Source organism: Lutjanus erythropterus, chromosome 2 (assembly GCF_056507025.1).
Source record: "Lutjanus erythropterus isolate fLutEry1 chromosome 2, fLutEry1.hap2, whole genome shotgun sequence".
NCBI classification, from domain to species: domain Eukaryota; kingdom Metazoa; phylum Chordata; class Actinopteri; order Lutjaniformes; family Lutjanidae; genus Lutjanus; species Lutjanus erythropterus.
Window position 1 is genome coordinate 41,684,378 of NC_139318.1, and position 17,671 is coordinate 41,702,048.

General features: G+C 40.3%; 3 protein-coding genes across 3 annotated transcripts; all 3 read right to left on the reverse strand.

Annotated features, from left to right (window-relative positions):
• Positions 1-288: 288 nt before the first annotated feature.
• c1qa (complement component 1, q subcomponent, A chain) lies at positions 289-6,477 on the reverse strand. Its single transcript, XM_084740474.1, has 7 exons — positions 6,328-6,477; positions 4,285-4,452; positions 3,792-3,974; positions 2,532-2,611; positions 2,034-2,150; positions 1,818-1,913; positions 289-717 (listed from the first exon to the last, which is right to left on the reverse strand). The coding sequence occupies exons 2-7, from the start codon at positions 4,439-4,441 to the stop codon at positions 571-573; spliced, it is 780 nt and encodes a 259-aa protein (XP_084596600.1). The 5' UTR covers positions 4,442-4,452; positions 6,328-6,477; the 3' UTR covers positions 289-570.
• Positions 6,478-8,713: 2,236 nt separating this feature from the next.
• On the reverse strand, positions 8,714-10,708 carry LOC146332204 (nuclear factor 7, ovary-like). Its single transcript, XM_084740368.1, has one exon. The coding sequence runs from the start codon at positions 10,306-10,308 to the stop codon at positions 8,914-8,916; it is 1,395 nt and encodes a 464-aa protein (XP_084596494.1). The 5' UTR covers positions 10,309-10,708; the 3' UTR covers positions 8,714-8,913.
• Positions 10,709-12,163: 1,455 nt separating this feature from the next.
• LOC146332205 (nuclear factor 7, ovary-like) lies at positions 12,164-14,438 on the reverse strand. Its single transcript, XM_084740381.1, has one exon. The coding sequence runs from the start codon at positions 13,760-13,762 to the stop codon at positions 12,374-12,376; it is 1,389 nt and encodes a 462-aa protein (XP_084596507.1). The 5' UTR covers positions 13,763-14,438; the 3' UTR covers positions 12,164-12,373.
• Between the last annotated feature and the right edge of the window lie 3,233 nt (positions 14,439-17,671).

A 17,671-nucleotide genomic window follows, 5' to 3' on the forward strand; every position in this document is an offset into this window, starting at 1 on the left:
TTTATGTTCTTTATTACTCTCACTTGAAGTGTGACGTTACTGTTAAATATGAAATATGACTGAGCTGACAGTTTTGTTTTTAGTTGTTATGTGGTTTATGATTTTACTGCAAATTACACTGTTACAAGTGATTTAAAACTATTGTCAATTTCACTTCCATGATACCAGGCAGATATGTTGCTAAATCTACAACCAAACTAGTTGCAAAAGAATGGCATAGAGAGTGCAGCCAAAATTTTCTTAGTCTGAACAAGACCTACATGTCTTTAATCCCATGAAAAACATCCACACTCAATAAAAGACTTTAATTTTGTTTTAGTTGCATTCAAAGAACATTTACATGAGTGAATGTGAAGGAAACAAATCAGGTGAACAAATCCAAAGTTACCTCGGGGTTCACATGGAAACCAAACAAGCGTAAAAGTTTCACAGATGTTACTGTTCTGTGAAAAATGTGATCTGATTCAGCGATTTTTAAGTGTTAAATTCATGAAGAGCGGCAGTCTCAGATTTTCAGCTCTGACTTCACGGTGCAGTGAAATTATCGAGCGTACAACTGAAGTTCTTTTCTTAATTGCGGAAGAGCAGGAAGCCGCTGAAGATGATCTGTTTGTCTTGGGTGTCTCGTGAGTCAGCATCTCTCTGCGTGTCCCTGAAGGACTCGAGCCAAATCTTCTGTCTAGCTGCCAGCTGTAAGACCACGCCGCCCGACAGCACCTGAGACACAACACAGCCAATCACAGCAAAGGTTTCGTGACAAATCTCAGTGACCTCGGATTATTCAGTCCTGTAAACCATTTTGTGAGTAAACAGAATCAGGGTATAACAAGAGTGGGAGGGACTACTAGCGACTACAGGCGTTTTTTTTTTTAGGTACTGTATGACGACAGCGAGAAGCGTCCATGGAGGTGACTCATCTCAAACAAACAATGGCGGCTCCTGAGAAGTTAGCATAGACACTGTGATAGCATCAGTTATATCAGAAGTTTCTTCATCGTAAGAAGAAAAAAGAACAGCACTGAAGGCTTTTCTTGTTTTTTTCTTGTTTGATCTGATTGGTTGAAGTTTGCCCTTGTTAGACGTGATAGACAGATGAATTGAAAGTGCCTGCCCTTTTCCAAACAGTTTCTAAGTACAACTGCCCAGATGGTTCTGTGTAACAAACCATCTGGTGTGCCAGGATATAAACATGTGCCACTGCACATGAAAGAAGTTGGGCTTCTGGCCTTTCTGCCAGAAAGCCCTCTGGGCGCTTACACCCCTTCCTAACTGGAAGTGATGCAAACGAATGACCAGACATCAGATTGTTTGTTTTTTCCAGTGAAGACATTCAAAATTGCTCTGTGTGTCAGCAAACAAAGTAAACAATATATTGTTTTGTTCACAAAAAAAAAAGTTAATTCTGGTTCTATTTTTGAGAAGGACACAAGCACTGCCACGATGACAATATCTGAAGCAAAAAACGTCTCAACTTCAACTTAATTACGATCCCAAATGCCATGAGACTGTGTTGGCTGTTTTTTGTGCGCATGCTGTAACAACTGTTTTCTGTTGTTCTTCAGGAGAGGACAGGGACAACTTAAAGGGACAGTTCACAGGAATATGTTGGACCTATATGGCATTCAGCTTGTGGCGCTCAACGCACCGAAAAAGACATTTGAGTGTCAACAGAAGAAGTATTTGATAGAAGTCAGACCGATATCTCCAAAACTCTGCAACTGATTTTGGGATGAACTGTCCTTTTAATAGGCTGTGAATGTGAGTGAACAGTTTGGCACATCTCTCAGGCTCTGTGGTAGTGAAACACTGAAACTGACCTGCTCAGTGTTCCTGTGGTAATCATTCTTGTTGTAATCACAGAATCCCACCTTGTTGAAGGGAGGGGCGCCGGCTATACGCAGACACAAACTGACCTAAAAACAAACATACAGCACAACTGTGACGCACTTCGATCGCGGAGCTGATTGCATTAGATATTTTACAGACTGGTTACATGAAGGAGTGCAGAAGAGGAAGAGACAGCAGTGTGTTACCTTGGCAACTGAGTGGAAGGTGAAGTAGTAAACACCAGCTACCCTGCAGGTGAATTCACCTGTGGCGATGTTAAAATCCCTGAGTGTGTTGACTACAGCAGTCTGGTAGGTTACTCTCTGATACAGACACACACACAAAAAGAAAACACATTTTATTTGTAAATATACTGAAGAATTTAAAGGCACAATGTGTAGGATTTACTGGTATCTGTGAGTGAGGTTGTAGATATTACACCTCGTCTCACTTTTCCCTGTGTGGAAGAAACTAGAGGCCATGAAACTTGTGTGTGGCCTTTTATAAAGCCGGTGTTTGGTTTGTCTGGTTTGGGCTATTTTCAGGTGATTATACACTAATGAAAACATACATATGAATATTATATTCCATTCCTTCCATATCCTGCTAATGAATCTGCATAAATCTTACATACTGGACCTTAAGAATATTTTGGAATGAAAACGGCTGAGAGACAAAGTGGTGCGATGGGCGACAGACTGAACCTGGTTGTAAGCAGGATAACTGGAGTCAGTCCTCATCACTGAGAAGGCTGAATGGGCCTGCTGCTGATTAGCTTGTCCTCCTAGGAACACACACACACACACACACACACACACACACACACACACACACACACACACACACACGTGCAACAGACTTTAATCTTTCAACTACAACAAGCCAGTGAAACATACAGACCATATACATGCACATTTACTGTATATACCATATTGTTTGTGAAATTATTTTAGATTATCACACAAAATCTATTTGAATATATTCAGTACCTGACTCTGGAGACTGGGCCACACTACAAGACTTTCACAGTTGTTAGATCACTGTGATGTTCACACTACACCACTCTTTGTCTTATAATCACGAGTCTTTGCTCACTAAATGACCAGAGACAGGAGATCACAAGCTACAAGATCATTCACCCGAGGGATCTCCTGACTGCTCTCCAAACTAATTCACCAGTGCGCTCTTGCCGAGCTCTGGATCACGTCTTTGAGCAGCTCACGATTTTGCAATCCTTCCTCTCCTGGGTACACCGCGATTTGGAGGGGCGTGTCAGCAATTTTCAGAAGATGTCAGCGAGTGGGAACTCACAGCTAAAATCCCATAGCGTGGCCTTCGCTTAAGGTTCAAGTCATGGATGTATTATAAGACCTGGATACTGGACTTTGAGATGGCACCCACACACTGCTAAAAAAGTTTTCACATAGCCAGGTTTGGCCTTGTTTGTAGATTTGTTTTGTAGATGTTCTGCCAACAGTTTTACAAATGTCTTTTTTATAATGGAGGTCTAGGGGTGACTGTGAACTGCATATCCAGGTCTCTTAATACATCCATGGATGAAGTTCAGAATTCTTGCTTCTTCATTTCTTCATCTATGATGTCTATCATGTCTAACAAGGGTGACAAAAAGGGGTGTAATTTTTTTTGTCAAGTTAACAATGTAATCCTAGAGTTTCCTATAGTTTGCTGTGTACATTTTTGTTTTCAGTAATATCATGTCTTTCTACACTTGGTGATAAAGAGAGTTCTGTGTTTTGTCAATAGCTCCTAGCTTAAAGTTCCAGTAAATACAGCTAACACCCATTTTGCTTTTTTATTGATTTCATTGGTTTGCGAGCTAGATCATTTAGAGGTTCTACTTATTATCTGTCCTGTGAGATATTTTTATTGTATGTGACTTCAGGATGATATATACTGTGTGTTATCACATACATACACCATATGTTGTGGCTATGGGATCATACCATTATTGCGGTGGATGTTCCTCCCTGGGGGGCCAGGGCGACCAGGGCTTCCTGGGAGACCTGCTGGTCCCAGTTCTCCACGGTAACCTTTAGGGCCCATGACCCCTGGCGGGCCCCGACTCCCGATTTCACCATTCAGCCTCAGCAGGGCGCCTGCGTCCACTGGACCGCTGGCCATCACAGCTGGACAGAAACAGATGAATGATTAAACCTGTAAGAACTGATTTTTGTAGCCACTTGGGGGCAGCACTTAAATAAGCTGTGAACACAACACTATCAAACTAGATAAAACTATAATAAATTATATATTCTGTTGAGTTGTGTTTTTAAATTATACCCAAATGTTTCCAACAATTTTCAAACCAGAATAATCTGTAATTTATTCAAGGTAACAGCAGGTTTTTAACTTTAACTATAACTTCCAGGAAAATGTGGGAATACATCAGAGGGCGAGGAAGGAAGTCAGCGAATGTGACTAAACGCATCATGTTACCTGGCTCTCCTTTCTCTCCCTTCTGTCCGGCCCATCCATCTCTGCCGGGGATCCCTGACTCTCCTGCCTGGCCATCTCTGCAGCTCACGTCACATTGGCCAGTCGTCAGAAGCACGGCCACGCCCACCAGAACCGCCAGCCCATAGTAGCCTCCCATGGTCCAAAACACTGGATTGGACAGTCGATTATATTGACGGGAAGAAGAAGGTGATGGTGAAAGTCAAGACACAAGAGTTATAATGCAAAGAAGCTACACATGAACAACAGTCTCATCTTCTGTTCAGTCTCGGTTTCTCTTTCTAACTCAGCTAACATCTGTCAATATGCTGTCTAATAAAAATTATTTCATGACTTTGATGAATACTTGATACAGTAAAAACACTGTTAAATCACTGAAATAATTTAAAAATTAATAATTTGTGTGAAATTATTGATTTTTTTTGACAAGGACAGTACACACAGGGAATTTTAATTGTCAATGACTAAACTGTGGAGAAAAATGAAAACAAATAAATAAATAAATGAACGTAGTACAGCCCAAACACTACGTGAGCCCGTGATATATGTGAGAAATAAGGCCCGACCTGACCTGACCCGACCTGACCTGAACCTGTCAGGCCCTGCTGGGTCCTGGTTCAGGTACAGGTCTCAAGGTCTAGTGTGGACTGGCCTGATGGGAATGGGATGGACAGGAATTATTCTTCTGGGACTGGAGCAACAGGACAGGAGTGAAAATTCACTCCCTTATCCCAGCTGTTCTTCAAAGCAACAGTCTGCTATACAGAAATAACAGGCCTTACAATGCTGTAATTGACCAATGAGAATTGAGAATTTAGGAAAAATATTTTGCTTAAGTGACAAACTTTGTCTTGTCTTGCTTTATGCCACCGGGCAAAGTTTCTTACGGTGTAGAGAAGGATTTGAAACATCATTCCGACTTTTATATTAGGAAGCAGATTTTACAGGAGAATGTAAATTAACAGTTCTATGTATCACAAACTGTCTTAAATATTATACTTTTTGTGATATTTTGTTCTGTACACGCAACATCTTTTGCACACCTGTCCGTCCCAGGTGGATCCCTTTTTCTGAGGTTTCTTCCATTTTTTGCCTCTTAAACTTTTTTTTGGGGAGAGTTTTTGGTCACTCTTTCTAGGGTTTACAGGACAGGCGGTGTTCCACACTGTACAGACTGTAAAGCCCCTGAGGCAAATTGTTATTATATACAAATAAAATTTGACTTGACTTGACGGTTAATTGTCGATTTTTGGTGTTGTTTTGGTGTAGTTGGGGGAAACTTATACAATTTATTTTTAAAATGCCACTGATTCAAACAATAAAAAACATGTAAATGTAAAATTTCAGAAAGATTTTCAGAATGATGGAATTACAGATTGCAGTTTTATTGAGGAAGTAAAACACAGCAAAATGCAACTCAAACGTGACATAATCTAAAGATGAACACCACTGTGTGTTAATGTTCACTGAGGTGGTTCAAGCAAAGTTATTTGTCATAATATAATTTATATCACAACTGAACAAACTCATTATTTCATTTCTGAGTTCTTCAATTATTTGTCCAGCAAGGGGGAATCTGAGCTTGCAAAAAATACACAGAATTCTGACAGACACTTCAAAACAATCTAAAAAGTGTGTTAGTGAAAAGATTTTAAAAATATTGTTGTGAGATCCAACATCCATTACTGACCAACGACAGGCTTAAAATCTAATCTAATCTAACTGAATCTATAAGTCATACATCTGTGTAGGGTTATCATTTAATCATATGGACTTATTTCAATTAAGAGATGAAACAGTTTCATCAGTTTTTACATTGACTTGCAGCCTTTCAGCCATTAGTTTCAGTTAATTTCTATGAAAAACTATTTGTAGAGGTTTGAACATTGCTGCAAAAAGATAATCAGTCACACTTAGTTTCCTTTATCTGAAGAGTACATTTTATAATTTTTGAGTTAAGTTATTTTACACACACTTTATGCAGATTTGAATGTTGAGAGACATTATTTTTATTATTTTACTCACCGGCTGAGTTTTCTGTCTCACCAGCGGAGATTTGGAGCAGCGATGAACGGACGGGATTTCCTCTTTTGGTGAACAGATCAAGACTTCTTATTAGACTGAAGAGAGACTCAGTGACACACACACACACACACACACACACACACACACACACACACACACACATGCACGCACAGAGTATAAAATCAGCAGGGAAATGAAACTTGTCATCCGACAGAAAAAATTATTGTCCAGAGTTGGCAGTATAACATGTTGGGCCAGTTTCACGACGACATCTTTGACTGGTCTGTAGTGTTAATTAAAGTGTGTTAATTTTACTCTTAGATTAGTTTGATGCAAGTTAGACAATTTTACAAAAAACATAAAGACTGATTTATGTGAAACCTAAAAAGTAAGCCAACCTGCAAACAGGCATGTTTCCATGTTAACAGTGTTGACGAGTTTTACATTACGCTGTAATTTTATTTGATTTTTACCAATCAGCCATTTTTCTAGTTGGAAAAAAGTCCTAATTTACCCAGAAATCATTGCAAGTTAGTTCTACTTACTCTGAGCTGATCAAGAACTACAGCTTTGTAAAACAGTCTAATAGACGTCGATCTGAAGTTTGACTATTCTTTAGATTTATGTCTTTGTCGCAGTCTAGACTTGTGCCACTGAAAGAAAAATAATCCATTAGAACTACAAGACCATTTTTATGTTTTTAGATTGGATGAAGAGGAAAAGAAGGACATAATATAAGAAATTACTAATAATAATAATAACTTTATTTACATAGCACTTTTAAAAACAGAGTTTAGAAGTGCTTTGACAGACAAAGAAAAAGAGCAGCATACCCAGGCAAAAATAAGACAACACAGTAGGAATCAGTAAAGAAAGAAAAGCAGGGGGAAGTAAGGAGTGCTGCAGGAACATCTCAATTACAGCTGAAGTTTCTACATTAAAGGCCTTGAATGAATCAGACTTTGCAGAGAGTTTGGGGCGCCCTCATGTGGGCACATGATACCATAGACTGGTCAGGATTAATGAGGACTGGACTGATCAGTGAGTCACAAAATCAAGGTAATGTCATAGTGTACCTGTGGTAATTTATATTTAAATGGAATTTGTCTTTATACAAGACAGATTTATTCATAAATGAGTATCTTTGCATGCATTAGACTGAAGTTAACTGCTGCTCTGCTGAAACCATTTTGCCTTTTGAATAATTTGAAGAAAGGTCATTAGAATTTAGGCAACCCCGATGAAGACAACCTGTCGATTAAAGGAACGTAAATGGAGAGTGCAAAGCTTTTTCTTGCATTTTCATAGCTGTAAGTGCAACCCAATATAGAAGAATTATAGGCCAGTGGCCATATATGATTATTTGAGGACCATTTCTGCTGAAAATATCTAAACAACTGTTAAAGATCCCATGAAATGGCATTTGTACTTCCTTGATTTAAATGGGGTTATTACTTTGACTTAGATGTTCAGTTTAACAGTTAACCAGTTCCTAATAAAGCCCAAGACTGGTCATTTCCAACAGTATATATTTAATTATATTGGTCGACTTCTAGTGGATACCAGTCACTGTCAATATGCTTTTGTGTACTTTTGGTCTGGGGCTGTTTTTTTATGAGTTAGGCTCATTACTTCCACTGAAATGAAAAATCATGTAGAAAGCCGTCCCATCGTGTTCATGTGTTCATCTAAACTGGGTGGGTCTTTACCAGGGTGAGCAACCTTACCCATCAAAAGAGACATTTATGCCCAAAAAAAAGAAAACAAAAATCTGCCTGGAGATGCAACTATTACATTTTCTATTTTCTTTTTTGATAAAGGCATTATTAGCTTATGAAGACTCAAGACAAGCCATCATCAAAATTCAGAAATTCGATTTTTGAAATACTTTATTCATATTTTTTTTCTTTTTACACAACACAGTATAAAAATAGACAAATAGACACAATGAAACAGAACAAAATAAAACAAACAGTCAGCTCACACAAAAATGTGCACATGTTCACGTCAGTCCTTACATTGATTGAAATGTCCTCAAGTGGATTGTGGATCAGAGAAAGAGTCCATACTGTCAAGACAGACTGAGGCCAAGGAAGGCCAGAAAAAACAATGACACAGTGATACAGCAGCACAGTACAATGCAGTCCAACATCATTTGGTCCCAGTATGACACGTCTCCCTCCTAATGTAATCAATAAAAGGTCCCCGGAGCTTCAGAAACTTGGGGTGAGTATATTATGAACATTTTTTGAAATACAAATTTGTTTGTGTTTCTCAAACTTGGCAAAACTTGTTTCAGAACTTGAGTTTGATTTAAAACTCAAAAATCTTTTTCTCAGTTTTGTTTTTTACAGCGTACATACTGCAGTGAATAATTAATATTATTCAATCAAGAATTGAATAATATCAAATATATGAAATGTAGACTATTTGTTTTTGACAATATATGAATATAAAAAGCAAATAAAAATATATGAAATATGTAGAAAACTTGTAGCAATATTCAGAAAAAAGGTATGAAAGGTTACAGCAGATGTCCATGATGTGCAAACATGTCACATCAGTACATGACCCTCATCATCACCTTTAACAGAGCTTTTCTCTTATCACAACGATTTTGCTTTCTAATATCTTCAGAGGGAGTTCATTCAAAGTGCCCACGCACGGAAACAGCCTGTCAGTGAAGGTGTGTGTGAAGGTGTGTATGTGTGTGTTAGTATCCCGATCAAAGAATGACAGTTTTCCTCTGTTCCAGTCCAGGTGAACCCCGATCCTCTGCAGCTTCTTCTTCACTCTGAGGACAAGAGGTGGACATCCCAACAGGCGTGCGCTGTATTTACTGTTGTAGAACTCTATTTGCCAGAACCCAGATTTTGTGCGCCCAGTCTTTTGGACAGATTCTGCCGCCACACCAATAAACCAGGCTTCATTGTCGCCAACCTCAACATCCCAGCTGTGAGTCCCTGAGTTAAAGCCCTCTGAGCCGCGGACAGAGCGATGGTAGTCCGTCCTCTCTGGGTTCTCTGGAAGCTTCTGTCTCTCTCCGTGTCTCACGCTGGTCAGATTGTCAGACAGGTTAAATTCTGGGTTGGCAGTGTTTGGATCCAGAATCACAGGGGTGAAGGAGACCATCTCCTTCATCTTGTTCCAGATGTTGAAGCTCAAGTTGCCCAGATGTTTGGCCTCATCTATTAGAGCTCCTGATGGCAGCTGTGGATCATCCAGCAGGGGGCGCTGCCACACTCTTTTCACAGCAGCCTTGTAGTTCTGCAGGAATGAGACGTCTTCAGCTCTCAGCTCCTCCTCTGTGTCTGAAATTGTGTCTGACAGAGCTGCTATCTCTCTGCTCAGAGCCTCAATCTGCTCCTTCATCATCTGACTCTTCTGCTCCTCTTCCTCCCTCAGAGCAGCGATCCTGACCTCCTCCTCCTCTTCTAGAAAATGGTGAAGCCTCTCAAACTGCTTCTTAATCTGCCTCTCTGTGTGTCGAGCCTGGACTTTAATGTGTTCTGCTATTCGATTACAGTTTCCTTTAACTTGATCGAACAGCTTCAGTTTCTCCTGTAAGGGCTGCAGAGATTTCTGGAGCTCCTTCTTGTGATCCAGGGCAAATTCAGCGACGGGTCTGAATCTGTGGTTGTTGTGTGTTTTTGAATCCCTGCAGACGAGACACACCGGCTGCTGATGGTCCAGACAGAAGAGTTTGAGTTTCTCGGAGTGCAGACTGCAGAGAGACTCTGAACCTCTCTGATCTCTCTCCAGTACGAACGTCTCACACAGGTTCTTTAACGCCAGGTTACGAGGTGGATCGCTCCTTGAGGATCTTCTCTTACAAACTGGACATTCCTGTACAGGTTTCCCTCTCCACCATGTCTGCAGGCAGTCTCTGCAGAAGCTGTGGCTGCATGTCAGGACAACAGGGTCTTTAAAGATGTCTTGGCACACGGGACAGGAGAGATCCTCCTCGGATCGAAAAGACATGTTCTCTCTGGGTGAAGCTGAACACACCTGGAGGAATGCTAAACAGGAAGTCAGTCAATCGTGGCTCCTCGAGAAAGTTCCCTTAAAGTCACAAACATTCACTTTGGGTGTTTTTTTTTCCCTCCCTTTGCAGTCAGCTGCTAGTTAAAGGTGAAATCCTCGCTGTATTTCTTGCTGTAGCGCTCCTCCCTCAGGGGAAGTTTTGCATCTGGTCTCAAATTCTTAACTGTCTGTCGCTGTGTGTCACTTTCCGGCGGAGGAACAAACGCCTGTTTCCTGGTTTGTCCCAGGTGAGTTGGAGGAGGAGCTTTATCACGCAATCTCTGACAAACATTGAACCATTACAGACCAAATGAGGCACAAGTTTCCTTCCAGAGTACTGTGAGTTATTTTAATTATGAAGGACAACAACAGTAACAGACCTGCTCATACTCTCTGTCTTGACTGTATTAGTGTAGCCATTATACAGCAAATATTCTGATCTATAAATTCAATGCATGTAACTTTAAAAAGAGGTTGTTAGAGTGGTCGTCTCCAAAGCTGACGTTACTATAAGACGTTTGCTGTTTACATGTCAACAAACAGCCAGACCTTTATCCACAATATTTACATCTATGGTGGTGAGTTCTCCTCGTGTTACTTCTCAGATGGATGGTGTCATAAATTTGTTCATCATGGCTAATTTTCTTTAACGTGTTGGCATGAGAACAAAAATAGTCTAATAACTCAAAGGAGAATTTTAACACCGCTCACTGGAGTACAAGCAAGAGGCTTGTTGAGGACTTTTTCCTCATAGTGTGAATCTTTAATGTTATAGATCTAATGGGCCCAATCATTTTTGTCCACAGTCAAATGAACTGAATTTTGAATAAAGCCCAAGGAGTTTAATTTGCATAGCAGATACACCTTGGCTAACTGTGCTGACTAAAGGTAGCTGGCTTTCATGATCTAGCTGAAGTTAAAATTTTAGACTCGGCTAACGTATGCTACTAACTAATTTATCCCAGACAGCTACAGTTCCTCTCAAAAACAAGAACTGTAGCCTATCATGGATGACAACAGCACCACAGTAAACAGATTTAGCTAGCTAACATTACTTTAGCTAGGAAGCTAAATCAGAAGATAAAATGTGATGTTTGATCAGTAGAATCAAGAAACTGTTGAAACTGTGAAATGCTTCTACCTGCATATTTAGGGCTGTGTAATACTAATTCCAAGACAGCTTAAGTATGATACTTCATAACTGGTTAATTTATCCCTGAAAGCTTTAAGATTAAAAACTACTCAGACTGTCATATGAACAGTTAATAGCACTATAATAGCCAGTATTGATATACAATTTAAATCACAGTCAAGTCAACTAAAGTCAAGTCAAATTTGTTTTTATTGCCCTGTATAGTTACAGTATATATCATACACAAACAGTGGAGAGGATGATTTCAGAAGTGGTTTAAGAAGTTTCTATGAATGTTTCAATACAGTATTTTTGTTTTGCCATCATTGGAAATCACTTTTTAGAACCACAGGAAAAATCCATAGGAAAAATCTGTAATTTAACCTTGCAGAACACAAGAGTTTCACTACCTTGATCTGTTAGTTTGTTTTGGTTATTGTGATTTCTGTAACTCTGAACTAACCCTTTAAAATCCTGAAGTCACACAATGACGCAATGACACAGATCGAGGCAGTAGTACACTGCCAACTCCTGTATTCTGAGACATAAAATTAATGATTTTGCCTTTGGAGTTTGGTAGGTTTGGAGAGAGAGATGTTTGGCTAATATAACTGTGGTTTCCCATCCGAAAAGGCTTTTAACAGCAAGGTAAAGCAATGAAAATAATCTGAATATAGCTTTCACTTAAAGAGAGTGGGTTTTTTTATTCCTGACTCTGTCTACAGCAGTACATCGCTTAGATTCTGTGCTGGTACTCGTCTCTGCTTCTCCAAACTGGGGGTGTGTTGACTGCCATCTACTGTAGGTAAACACTGACTATGGATAAGTACCTCCAAACTATCCCTTTAATAGATGATTACTATTCATATCTCATTGCCACTGACTAATCTGTCATGATACAGAGAACTTCACTGGTAATATTTTTAGTTGTTGTTCACTTTTACTACTAATGAATGGGACCAGCCTGTCAGTGAAGGTGTGTGTGAAGGTGTGTATGTGTGTGTTAGTATCAGGATCAGAGAATGACAGCCTTCTTCTGTTAAAGTCCAGATGAACCCTGATCTTCTGGAGTTTCGTCTTCACAGGGAGAGCGGTGTTGGGATCTGATGAGGAGGCCGCTGCGTATTTACCATCAGATAACCCTATCTGCCACAGTCCGGACTTCGTGTCTCCCTTCCTTTGGACAGACTGTGCCGCCACACCCAGGACCCAGCCTGGACTGTCTCCAACCTCGACGTCCCAGCTGTGAGTCCCTGACTCAAAGCCCTCTGAGCCCAGGACAATGTCATGAAAGTCAAACCTCTCTGGGTTTTCTGGAAGCCTCTGTCTGTGTCCACATCTCACGCTGGTCAGATCTTCAGACAGGAGGAGTTCTGGATGAGCAGAGTTTGGATCCAAAATCACAGGAGTGAAGGAGACCATCTCCTTCATCTTGTTCCAGATGTTGTAGCTCAGGTTGGCCAGGTGTTTGGCCACATCTATCAGAGCTCCTGAGACCAGCTGTGGATCATCCAGCAGGAGGCGCTGCTGGACTCTTTTCACTGCATCCTTGTAGTTCTGCAGGAATGAGACGTCTTCAGCTCTCAGCTCCTCCTCTGTGGCTCTGATTGTGTCTGACAGAGCTGCTATATCTCCGCTCAGAGCCTCACTCTTCTGCCTCATCACTTTACTTTTTTGCTTCTCCTCCTTCCTCAGAGCAGCGATCCTGGCCTCCTCTTCCTCTTGAAGAAACTGATGAAGCTTCTTAAACTGCTCCTTAATCTGTTTCTCTGTGTGCCGGGTCTGGACTTTGATGTGTCTTGCTGTGTGATCATAGTGTCCTTGAATTTCTTTACACAGCTTCAGTTTCTCTTTTAAGGGCTTCACGGTTTTCTGGAGCTCCTCTCTGTGATCCTGTGCAGCTTCATCGATGGGTCTGAATCTGTGGTTGTTGTGTGTTTTTGAATCTCTGCAGACGAGACACACCGGCTGCTGATGGTCCAGACAGAAGAGTTTGAGTCTCTCAGAGTGCAGACTGCAGAGAGACTCAGACTTTGCTGAAGTTTTCCGATCTCTCTCCAGTAAGAAGGCCTCACATACGTTCTTTAACGCCAGGTTACAGGGTAGATCACTCAATAAAGGTATTTTCTTGCAGACTGGACACTCCTTTAATTGTTGCTCTGTCCACCATCTCTGCAGACAGTCTTTACAGAAGCTGTGGCTACACGACAGAACAACAGGATCTCTGAAGATGTCATGGCAGACAGGACAGGAGAGATCCTTCTCTGGGCAGGAAGCCATTTACCTTTGAGTGAAGTGACAAAATCACCAGGCAGGGCGGTAAAACAGGAACACAGACTGTGGTGTTTTTCTCTCCCTTCGTATCAAGTTCCCTAGTTACTTTCACTTCGATTTCTGATTTTTTTTTTCAGTCGGCAGCAGGTTGAAGTGGAAGTATTCAGTATTCCAGTATTGCATCCCAATCCTTTCTTCTCTCAGTTATGAAGATTGATGCTGTAATTTTTCTCAGTGTGTCTGTCTCTTTTGACTGAACAATGCAGAAAACAAACTCTATTTCCTGTTTGTCTCAGTGCTGTAAGGAAAGAGGTGGAGCTTCGTTTGTCCATGCTCAAATGATGAATGTGATGATTACAAACTGTCACACTCGAGATTGTCTCATTATGCCAACTCCTTTCATGGGAAGAGTGCAAAGAAAACATGATGAGTTCTGACTTGTGGGCTCCATGTGTCTCTGCAAATGGAGAAACTTGTATGCAATCAAATTTATTTACACTTTCATTGCCAATTTTTTTTTGGCTTTCAGTCATCTTAAACAGACATGATGGAGAAACAGTGGAAAACATGGCAACAAATGCAACACACCTGTGCTACTAAAATCAACATTTTTTCTAAATATAGAAAAGTTACACAAAGATTAAATACAGCTAATGCAATGAAATTGGGTTAAGGAAAATAAGAAAAAGGAGAAAGATTATGTATAAATGTGCTAAAGGTCAACAAATATCAAGTTAAAGTCAAAGCAGTTATGATAAAGATAAAGAAAAAAGTCACAAAATTTGGGAAATGGATTAAAACAATATTTTCTGTAGTCTTTGGTAAATGTGATATCATGTGAAAACTATGAATAAATAGTCACTCAGTAGACTGCAAAACTCTGCCAGGCAAGCTTTATTTTGGAATTTAATAACATGTAACTAGTTACACTTAAGTATTACTCTCTGGCACTGACTAGTATCGTATCAGACATTTATGTGAAATTCTGTCATAACTAGCGCATGAATTCTTGAGTTATTGTCAAGAACGTGTATTGTGAGGTCACAGTGACCTCTGACCTTTGACAACAAAAATCTGGGCAGTTCATCCTTGAGTCCAAACAGATGTTTGTACCAAATTTGAATAAATTTACTCTGCGTGTACCTGAAATATCTCATGTTTTCACATAAGTGGGATGGACGAGTGACCTTTGAACTTTAACCACCAAAATGTAATCAGTTAATTATTGAGTCCAAGTGGACATTTGCACCAAGTTTGAGAAAAAAAATACTTCAGGGTGTTCTTGAGTTATCTCATTCATGACAATGGGATGACCTATGGTGACCCTGGTGCCCCTCACTGTTTCTGCAAACTAGGAGTGTGCTGACCAGCATTGACTATAGGTAATATACTATCAATAACTACCTCAGATCAAATAATTCAAACTATTCCTTTAAAAGATTATGTTATATGACTGTTGTGTTGCTCTCAATGGCCAAAAAACCATGTTGATATTGCTTCAGATGACTATAAACCAAGCATTAATGATTCATAAACACAGTATCTGTCAGTTCTCGTCATCATTTACTACCATTATCCTGTTACTGAGGAACTACTTATTACTGATTCGTCATAAAGATTGTTCCTGATTTTTTTTTTATTTGTTCCTTTGTAATTACTCACAGTTTTGTATGCCAACATGCAGAGAAGAATTTCATCTGAAATTCAGTTGGCAGCCGCCAGTATTTTCTCTCGCAGAGATCAATGAGGAAATGACTGGAACTCTGCCATCTGAAATTATAGTCGAGGTGTCAGCGGCACAGATCACCTGTCCAATAACCTTAACAACCGATGAATCACAAAGTGAGGAGGCAGAACTTTGGGAAAACAGAAGGCGTTGTTTATTTTGGCTGTTCAGCTTATACCTACCTTTTATTTTCCTCTCTTCATCAGGACACCTCAGTACCACGCCTTAGTTTGTTTTTTCAACAAACATCTACCACAATGTGTTTCTTGTTGAAACAGGACGCTGAGGTGGGACATAAAATAACACTACACAAGAACAATCATGAATAATCCAGAAAACAGAGATTAGTTCTTTGCACTACAACAAGGGGCTGTTTGTCAGGAAAATGTATGCATTGCATTGGTTAATTTGGTTATGAGACACTGTTTCTAATGCATCTTTTATGATGTTTGCATAATTAGTGCCTCTCTACCTCATTTTGGACGTTTCAACAAATGTCCAATGCTGTTAGTTTTCTGGTGAGAACTGTCTAAAAAGGAAAGGGAACATTCAAAAACGTGTAATGTCATTGTGGCTTCAAAATCTTCATGCTCTACTAAAAAATCTGCTAAATAAGGTGGATGGAAAATAACTTTTACACTGTGCCAAAAGTTACAGAAAAAGTAATCATGAATCCCAATTAGCAGGTCCACTGAGACCTCCTCCATCTTGTTCATACTCAGCTGCACAACCTGCACCAACCAACGAAGAGTTCCTCCAGGCCTCTGTATTGGTCCTACTGTTGTCCATTGTTAGACCACATAAAGGCGGAGACACCAGAGAGCTTCTGCTGGTGGCGTGAGTTGCAGCTGATGTCAGAGGCGTTTTCCTACAATCTATTTAACCCAGAAGTCGGAGCTGGGAATCACGTTGCACATGAGTTGACTACAGAAAGTCAGAAAACCAAGATAAGACGCCTTTGTTGTACGTTGCCTGTGACACGGTATAACGCACAAACACTGCTACAACATGTCCATAGAAGTTGGACAGTGCTGTGTATAACTGATTAGAGAGATACAAAGGACAAATGTGCTAATAAACAGTATCTTAGTACTGTAGTCACATATTCTTGGCAAATATTGTTACCCAAGAGAGCGAAGTCAGGACCCGCCCTACTCTGACTCTGATTGGCTAGTGCTCATTGCCTTTGTAGGTTTAAGTTATTTGGGTTAGGTAGTTTCAGGCAGGAGGAGTGAGACCAGGTAGAACATCAGGTTAAGCCAATCAGACGCAGAGTTGGGCGGGTCATGCCTTCGTCATACTGGGAAGAAAAATATGGCGCACTGTTGATGCACAGAGCAGCCATCCTGGGCTTTCATTGGGTTTGGTGAGGTTCTTCTGACTTTACAAGTCGGAAATCTGACGTTCCAGTCAAATATTCCAACCGGAAACTCGCAAATTCCGACTTCCCAGTTTAAATGGAACCCAGAAGAGTAATCAGGAAGAGGTGGAGGAAGGTCCTCTGGGTGGACCAGGTGTTACTCATCACAGTTCCTGACATGCAGTTCCCCAGTCTCACAAACTGTGGCGTGTCAGTCAGGTAATCCAGGATACAACTGGAGGGTTCACCTGCACGGCCCCTAACCCCCCCTCCCCCGGGCAGATCTAGGAGTGGAAAGTAGTTTCAGGTAAACTGAGGAATGTGGGGATTAGGGGGCCTTTGTGTCAAATATGTTAAAAAAAAAAAAACAGGTTCAGCTCATCAGCCCAGTGCTACCTATGATACCCACCACACCAGCACCGTTTGGTTGATTACAGCGAGGGATGTTCCTCCTGCCCCTCCACACTCCCCTGGTGTTGTTCTGCTAATGAACTCAAACGTGAGGCTATTCTTGTTCAAATGTGTTCATCAGCATTTTATAGAAACTCTTCATAATTGTAAAATAATTGTAAAATTGTTTCCTCTGTTTCTGTGGTTGATGATGACTAATGTAATAAATATATTATAAATATTTCAGCTACAATACCATAACTTTACTGCTATTTATTTCAATTTAGAAGTGACACAAAACGTTTTTAGTGAAGAAAACCTGTGTCATATTAGCAATTTTTGTGTTTCTATGTCCTGTTTATTGTGTGCAATTGAGGTTAGTTTCAGGGCTTTGATATATAAAATCTAGGAAAAATAATTTATCATATGAATAAATATG